At 32.4% G+C, this 8,982-nt stretch overlaps 1 protein-coding gene across 1 annotated transcript; it reads left to right on the top strand.

Moving 5' to 3' along the window:
- Positions 1 to 1,410: 1,410 nt before the first annotated feature.
- On the top strand, positions 1,411 to 2,892 carry LOC118179621 (uncharacterized). Its single transcript, XM_035348786.2, has one exon. The coding sequence runs from the start codon at positions 1,551 to 1,553 to the stop codon at positions 2,424 to 2,426; it is 876 nt and encodes a 291-aa protein (XP_035204677.1). The 5' UTR covers positions 1,411 to 1,550; the 3' UTR covers positions 2,427 to 2,892.
- The last annotated feature ends 6,090 nt before the right edge of the window (positions 2,893 to 8,982 follow it).

Consider the following 8,982-nt stretch of genomic DNA (forward strand, 5'->3'; position numbering starts at 1 on the left):
TTTCATACATTTTTGCAAAAAACAGCAGCAGACAAACAAGATAGAACCATATACAATACAAGACCACAACCGTACACACACACACACAAAAAAAAAAAAAACAAGATATAAATATATATATATATATATATATATGTGTGTGTGTGTATGTAAATTACTGAGTATATGTATTAAAAACACAAATTAAACATAGTATTTATTAATTTATATATCATAATTTATTACAAGATTTATTATTTTGCCATCATAATTTATTACTACTTAATTAATTAATTACACAATTAATTACTTAATTACACAATGAGGGACACTGTTGTTTATATAAGCTCATAGTTCTAAGAATTTATTTAAGGCAGTGACGAATAATCCATCCGTTACATATGGACATTTAACAGATAGCAAGGAACAGTATGAGAAAAAATCGGTGAGGTATAATATTATTTAAAGGCAAAAAATATTTAAGCGATCTAAAAAAAAAAAAGAATCCAGACGATCCGATAGGAAATAGCGCGATGCCGTAAGTCCCCTATTTTCCCTCTCACGAGATTCCTCAAAGCAAGATAAGGGGGCTTTGTAAGTGACGACAGACGTGAACTGATAACGTTGGCGTCTGTTCGGAATTGTTTAACAAAGGAAGCCACAGACAATAAGCAATTTCAAGTATTTTTTAATGCTAAAAACTGATTAAAAGTTAAAATTTATTGATTTAAAGGCACATATTTATAGAAATTTGATTGAGTTTAGATGAAAGAAGGGTACTTATCTTAAAATTCCAGCCTTTCGTTGTACTTCCTCACATTGTCCGCTGTTTCATTCTCATCAACATCGCAACTGAAAAACTTTTGAAAACGTGTAGGTATTGTAGAAAAATAAGTATTTCAAAGCAATTTAATTGATAATCCCCAAGGGAAAAGTAATTTTTTTCACTTTTTTACGGAGCGCTGCGAACGTCCAGCCGCTTGCCTCGGTGATCGCAGCGCCCTCTCCAGGGTTGACACAGCCGACAATAGACAACAATTCAGAAGTTACGGTTAAGATATTAAAAATGCAAAATGATAACGAATCAATTTAGAAAAAAAGATTTCACAAGTTTTTAAAAGTAAAATGGTCAGTGAAGTATTAGACAATATTTAAATTTATTATGATATTTAAAAATTATTAAAATATGCGATTATCAATTACTAATTGCGATACATACTCTAGTACCTCCTGTATTGTTTTTAAAAACTATATATCTTTTTGAGATGGATATTCACTACTGATGTTGTTGAAGGTTAAAAAAGAAAAAAAAAAGATTATTTTAAAGTTAATTTTTACACCTCTGTCTATATAACTGTTTTTCGCACTTCAACTCGATTTTTCGTCCTATGGGCAGAAAGACTTAGCGAGTGCAAACAAGACATCTGTCTACCTTGTCTGTCTGTCTGTCTGCCCGTCGCCATTGGGATTAATGTTGTTAAAACGTTTGTTTTGTAGTTAAATGTCTGTTATTCGTCAAGCATACCTAATTATTGATAAATAATAACACTTAGAACTTTCAGGTGTGAATTATGCTGGTATCTAATGTACTAAAGACTGAAAATGGCGTTACTAGTCTTACTGTTATTCCTCATTTGTGCCATCTGTGTAGGAAGGCCTTTACGAAAAATTCAGATCTTACAGAACATTTGCTAACACACGGATATCAAAATGATGAACCAACAGAAACGATCGTATCCGATGCGGATGCAGAAAATGTGACAAAACCATTCGTGTGTAATCTATGCAACAAAGGCTTCACTAGCAAAGCTTACCTTTTGAAACATCACTTGCTGCACGAAGGCGAAAAACCATTTTCATGCGATGTTTGCGATAAAGGATTTAGTCACAAATCGAATTTACAGAAACATTATCTCACACATGATCCTGAAAAAGCGAAACGATATGAGTGCAAACGTTGTGGCAAAGATTTTACTTCAAAGGCCTACCTCAAGAAACATGATTTAATACATACTGGACAAAAGCCTCATGTTTGCAACATATGCTCCAAAGCGTTTACGTTAAAAACTAATCTCCAGAAACATTTTTTGATACATACCGACAACAAACCGATGTATGTTTGTGATCTTTGTAGTAAATCCTTCACCTCCAAAGGGTATTTAGAAAAACATCGACTTATACATATAGATGAACGACCTCATGTTTGTGGAGTCTGTTTCAAAGCATTCACTTTGAAGACAAATCTACATAAACATTATTCAACACATACATCGCAACGTCCATATGCTTGTGAAGAGTGCGGCAAACGCTTCAAGATGAAAGTTGGGCTTGAGCAACACTATACAGTACATTCTAATGAAAAACCGTACGCTTGTGATATGTGTCCAAAATCATTTAAAAACAAAAATGCTTTAGATAGGCATGAAAAATCTCATATAATGGAATAGATTAATTATGTTGATAGAAACTTTTATGCAAATTTATGAGTGAAAACTTTTTAGAAAATTATAATGCAAAGTACAATTATTCTTTGACGTAACACATAATTAGATATTTGTAGAAATGAATATAAAAATGAACTATGCATTGCTGTATATTAGTATATTTACTTCTGTATTTGGTTAAGGAAGAGAAATTTCTTTCAAAACGAAAAATAATCATCTAACTAATCATTTTTAGTTGTTGTTTTATTGAAATTTACATAAAACATTCTTTACATAAACATTCTTGATACTCTTCTGTTATCAGGACCAGATTCAGAAATGTATTCATGTTTGCATGCATGCGTATGTATGTGTGTATACATACACATAACATTTCTGAATCCAATCCTGATAACAAGAGTACCACATTCTCTGCATTTTCTTTTGTTTTATAAAGTGAATGTCGATCATATTAAATACTATTACTGAATATAGTATCTCTTTTTTTAAATTTATTATTATTATTTTAAGAATGAAAGGTAATTGATTTTCTTGTGTTTCTATCTTGACATTTTTTCCTAATTTTATATTAAAATGACTAATGAAATACTGGTTCTTCCATTCGTGTGGCCATTATATTTTAAAATAATTTAGTTTCTGCATGAAATTTTTTAAAGAAATTCCTAAATTGTAAAGTTATTTTTGGTACTTTTAAATTATTTTGGTCATATATATGATACATATATATTCATTATGATTTTGGAATGCCTGGAAATGCTTTTTCCTTTCTTCTGCTGTGGCACAGTGACTAGCATGTTGCGTAGCTGCACATAGTTAGAAGGGATGAAAGACTCAGCCTTTCATCACTTAAATGGGTCGATAAAATGATTACCAAGTTCGCTTGGGGACTAAATACCAGGGGTCTTGCGACAAGCTGACCGCTTGCGCAGGGCATATCGGGGAACTGCAGGTCGTGGTCCATTAGGGCTGTTGTGCCACAAGTTTAATTTATATACAGCTTCATGAAAAGAATGATAATTCTATTAAATCCAAAGGAAGCACTTCCGAAAAGGATCCATTAAATGTAAACATTGCCAAAAATGGCGATAAAAGTTCAAAGCTGGTAACCCGGCGAATTGGCTTGTCGGAGGTAGCAACCTGGTTGTACAAGCGCTTGTCTTTAGACAAAGAATATTTCTCGTCTGTTCGGGGCTCTGTTTTGCCGTTGGCTAGCGGTTCTGCACTACCGGATGAGGCGGTGAAAATCGGCGGGTGTGAACGATAATTGATAACACGGCTGTTTAGAATAGTATGGCTGTGTTCTTACGTAATTTTTAAAAGACTTTAAACACGCAGAATCATAGGGCTTTTTAAATATTATGATTAACGTGGGCCGCAATAATATACATTTTAAATAATTAAGTTTTTATTTTTATTACTGGTATTTTTACCTAAAATAATAAGAATTAAATCAGTTTTCGTGCTTAAAAACTTGATATATTTTTTATGCATTTTAACAATTATATTTCAGAGGATGTTAGGTATACAATAGATGATTAGAATGAAATAAAAATTATTATTGGTTCTCTGAGATGGCAAAATACTTTTATGTATTCCCAGGGTCATCAAAGTTAGTAAACCACTGCTTTGAGTAATTAATCAGAGTTTGAATGAATCTTGAAAGATAACAAGATGTATAATGTTTCTTCTAGTTTTATTTACAATGCTACTTTAAAGGATTTGAATATTATTGAAGATTCTTGGCATTGTCAAATTTATTATGAAAAAGACAAGTTGTTTCAAAATAAAATATTTTAAGCTATCAGCAAGTAAATTAAAAAAAAATTCAAACAACAACTTTGAAAAATTGCTTGTAAAAAATGAATGTTTGAAATGTATTATTTAGTAATGAATCCATTAATTAATTAACTAATTATTAAACAATTTTGAGAATATCGACAAGCAAAGCACTTAATGAAAAAGACACTTTTTTACGAAAAATATTAGTATTCTGTATGAATGACGGAGAATACATGTAATAAATACCATGGCCAACTTATATAAAGAAAAAGAAAAAAAATATTCCCAACCTCGACACTTGAAAAAGTAATCCTGCTATGTAACACATAGTTAATTTCTGATTACATGATATTGCAAGCATTTCCTTCAAATTTTTCCTACAACTGGTTAAGACCATCAAATACTGGCAATTTCATCTGGTTTTATATCATAGTTAAAGGGCAGGCTGTATGGTTGATTTTTCTAGTTTTTCTCATATGTAATGCAAATACAAGCCAGTTTCCCTTAGAAAGTTGTTCAAAAAAGGTTTCCTTCTTCAGGTCGATAGCCGGTATTTTTTGCCACATTCGAGTAACCTAATCTTTCCTTCAGATTCTACACTGACATGTTATATCTGTTATAAGCAGGACAATGATCATTCAGCTTCTATCTATGTGGCAGGAGTATATTTAAAACATGTCAGAACCATGGGATTCATAGTACAATCGACATGTTTTAATCTTGAAAACTTTATAAATTTTCCCAATTTTCTTATATCATGGGTTTCACTAATAAGATATTCATACTTTTGTTCAAGTTCACATGCAGCTGAGCAATACAGTTGCTGACTACTGGTAGTTTGAACCTTCAGTATTTAGTATTTTGGGCCATCACACTGTCATGTCCCCTAAAGTTATTACTGCTTGGCATAATAACAATCTCACTTGACCATGTTACCCACTTCGTGAAAACTAATATATCAGCTGCAGTCTCTCCCAAGACTCTCACTATAACAGAGATTAAAAAAGATCTTTCTTAGAATACAAATAGGTTTGTCAACATCTGGCAACAATTCATGAAATTTTCACGCAAAGCATTTACGACTCATTTCAGATACAACATTTTGAGAAGTGTTTCATCTGCCTTTTTCATACGTATGGCTGCATCTTTCAGAAGAAAATTATGTTGTCATGTTTAATTTCATCAGGCCTGATGCAAAGTCTAAAATACTGGAACTGCTGGTTTCTTCCACATCTGTTATAAGGAGAAATAATTTCAATGACATTCTGGAACTGGAATTATCCTAGGGTACATATTAATTTGTCAACAGCATTGATTATTTCATAAATGGAAATGAGAATATTGCTTTTTCCATTCTCAGTTTAGTTATTCTAAATTGCATTAATGTGTAGAGCATTGAATTATGTCCATTTTAAGGTAAATTTGCAGAACATCATTTCATATAAGTTTCCAAACATCTTTTCAGAGATGGACTTTCTTACAAGATTCAGATAATGAAGATCTATTTAGTTATCATCAGTCTGAATCAGAAAGAGTGCGACTCTTCAGAAGAAATTCCTTGTGATCAAAGTGACTATTTTGTACGAAAAGATAAAACAACAAAATGGAAGAAAGAACCCTTTCGAATTCAAAGACGCATGGCTTCCCAAAATATCATAAAAAAATTGCCAGGCAATACACATATATCTAAAGATGTGGCTTCAACTATCGATGCATGGAAGTTAATATTTGATGACACAATGATTGAAATGATTGCGAGATGCTCTAATATTTATGTAAAAAATATTTTGGGAAATTTTAAAAAGAGACTCAAAACCTATGGAGAAAGAAGAGTTTGTTGCTTTTTTAGGACATAGTTGGATTGCTTAAATCTTTCCATGTAAATGTTAGAGAATTATGGGCGACTGATGGAACATATATTTTTCGTAAAACAAATGAACTATAAGCGTTTTCTTTTCATTCTTCATGCCTTACGATTCGTTGATGTCGGAACACGGGGTGGCAGAAGAAAGAGTGATAAATTAGCTTCGATAAGAGATTTGTTTGAAAATTTTGTCAAGAATTGTCAGAAATTATACCATGTAGGGGAATACATGACTTTGGATGAAAAGCTAAAACCTTTTCGAGGATGATGCTCCTTTTGGCAGTATATGCGTAAGAAACCTGCAAGATATGATATAAAGCTATTTACTGTGTTTGATTTTAGAATCTTCTATACTTTCAACATGGAAATTTACTCTGGTCAGCAGCCAGATGGGCCACACAAGAAAGTCAACAGTTCTTGTGAAAAAGCAAAGCGCATCCTAGCTCCGTTATAGAATTCTGGAGGAAACGTTATCACAGACAGTTGGTATACCAGTTATGAATTGGTATATTTTTTACAGAAAAATGAAATTTCTATCGTTGGAACAATATGCAAGGATAGGAAGATTATCCCACCTGAATTTGTGTCGAATAAGAATAGAAAACAGCATTCAACTCTTTTGGGGTTTCAAAAGGATATAATGCTACTTTCTTATATGGCTGAGAAGAACAATTGTGTTAACCTTTTGTCAACTATGCACAATGATGACCATATTGATGAAAGCACGGGAGATTTGAAGAAATCTGAAGTAATTATGCTTTATAACTTGACAAAAGAAGCACTTGATATAGTTGACGAAATGGGTGGCACTTATTCTGTGGCCAGAATATCAAACCAATGGCCTATGGGCATATTTTTGTCTCTATGAAATATTGCCAGCATAAATTCAATGATCTTGCTTTTATCTACTAAAACTCCACCAGAGAAGTTCAGGATAAGAGGCACTTCTGATTTGGCCTTTGCACTTTTAGATCCTCATTTGAAATCATGACAGAAACAGAAGAAATACAACGGAGATTCTCTTGAAGATTTGCAAACAAAGAAAAGAAAATTATGTTACTGGAGATGTTACATGTGCTGAAGGGAAAAATACAAAAAATCAAAAACTGTATGAAGTGTAAAAAAAAATATATGTCAAGAACACTGTGAAACAGAAACTTCACGTATAAACTACAAAATATCTAATTCTTCTTGAGTGTAATTGATTCGAAAATTAATTATATGACTCATTGTCCATGTAATAATTCTGCATAATATGGATTATAATTGCATTCAAAATTAAAAACACAAATTTCTCGTAGAAAACAATGATTCCTAGTCATCTGAAGAAAACCTATGGAGTACTTTTGATTTATTTGTTATTAATTTTAAAATTAATATTATTTTAAAGCTATTTTATATAATAAATGTTGTAATTAATACAGAATGCATTATTTTACTGAATTGTAATAATATGTTTCATTTGTATGTCATTTAATTGCGACGCGCATTCTCGTGTTACATAATACAGCACACGTCCTCCCGTGTTAACTATACGCCGCTAAATGTCATTATTAACTTATTTATTTTACTTCTATATGCTAAATATCTTATAACGTGATTGTACACCGCTGAAATCATGCCTTCCATATGATCTTTATCTTGCAACTTAACTATACACCGCTAAAATATGGCCAATTAGCCATTCACGAGCTTAGCGAATAAATACGCACTGACGCCAACGGATCCTCTGGGAAAGCACCAATGGATCCTTTGCGGAACAAAACCCAATCCAAAATAAATACGAAAACAAGGACAAATGTAGGAATTGAAAAATAAGAATTAGAATAATTCACAACTGTCCAATGATTTATTCCTAAGTACACCTTGCATACACACACACAAAAAAGGGGACAGTTCTATATCTTCCATTGTACGGGAACAGTTGTAGAAATTTAACTTGTATTTTCCGTGTCTGGAAAGCACAACTTGGAATATATATTTGATTTATATGTAGCATTATTTTAACATAGGTATTTTGATACAAAAATAGATTTTTTCTGAAAAATACCAATTATTTTCCATATTTTGATTCTAAAACTCAAATTATACCTAGATATTAAATTTTGTACTTTTTGGTGAGAAATTTATGGAGAAATCAAAAAATTTATCTTGGCGCATTTTTTTTTTCAATTTGCCGCACGAATGTCACTTGGCAAACTTCTTAATTTATCGCAACCTATTTTCCTTTCCCTTTCTAACTGTACATAAGCAGAAATAAAGTTATTCATACTTTCAAATAATTTTAACAGTGTAAACCACATTTGGCATCATTATCGCTTGTAACAGATATCCAGATTTCAGAACTCGCCAATATGTAAATTCATGTATGTCTGAGGAATTTTGAATAAAAAAGTCGTAATTTTTTTCAGGTGTGCTGAAAAATACATCTGGGTTTTCATCCGCAAAAGAACCCATTGGCGGCGTTGCAGTTTTACTTGCCAAGTTCACCAACAGTTGATCGGCGTACGGTTATGAGATATTAAAACACATGGAAGTAATCCGTGTAAACGTGGTATTTAGTGCATATAATCAAAATAATTAAAGAATAAGTAACATAAATTCAAGTTAGCTGAGAAAATATATTAAGCATATGGAAGTTGGTGTTGGTGTATTTAATTATGGCAAAGCACACTAGGGCTATCTGCCTAAGGGGAGGGATGCCTTTCGTGGAGGACTTTCTAAGGGAAACTGGCTCATATACACGTTACACATGGGGAAAACCACGAAAACGCCCATGCAGCCAGCCCGTTCGCGGGATTCGAACCTCGGACCGAACTACCAGTGTTCAGCGACTTTACCGCTCGGCCGCTGGGGGGCCATATGGAAGTGAAAATTCAATATTAACCAGTTAAATGCGATATATGAAAATAAATT

The sequence above is a fragment of the Stegodyphus dumicola genome, chromosome 1 (assembly GCF_044657685.1).
Source record: "Stegodyphus dumicola isolate Sdum_Otavi_A_Nest chromosome 1, ASM4465768v1".
In the NCBI taxonomy this organism is placed as follows: Eukaryota; Metazoa; Arthropoda; class Arachnida; order Araneae; family Eresidae; genus Stegodyphus; species Stegodyphus dumicola.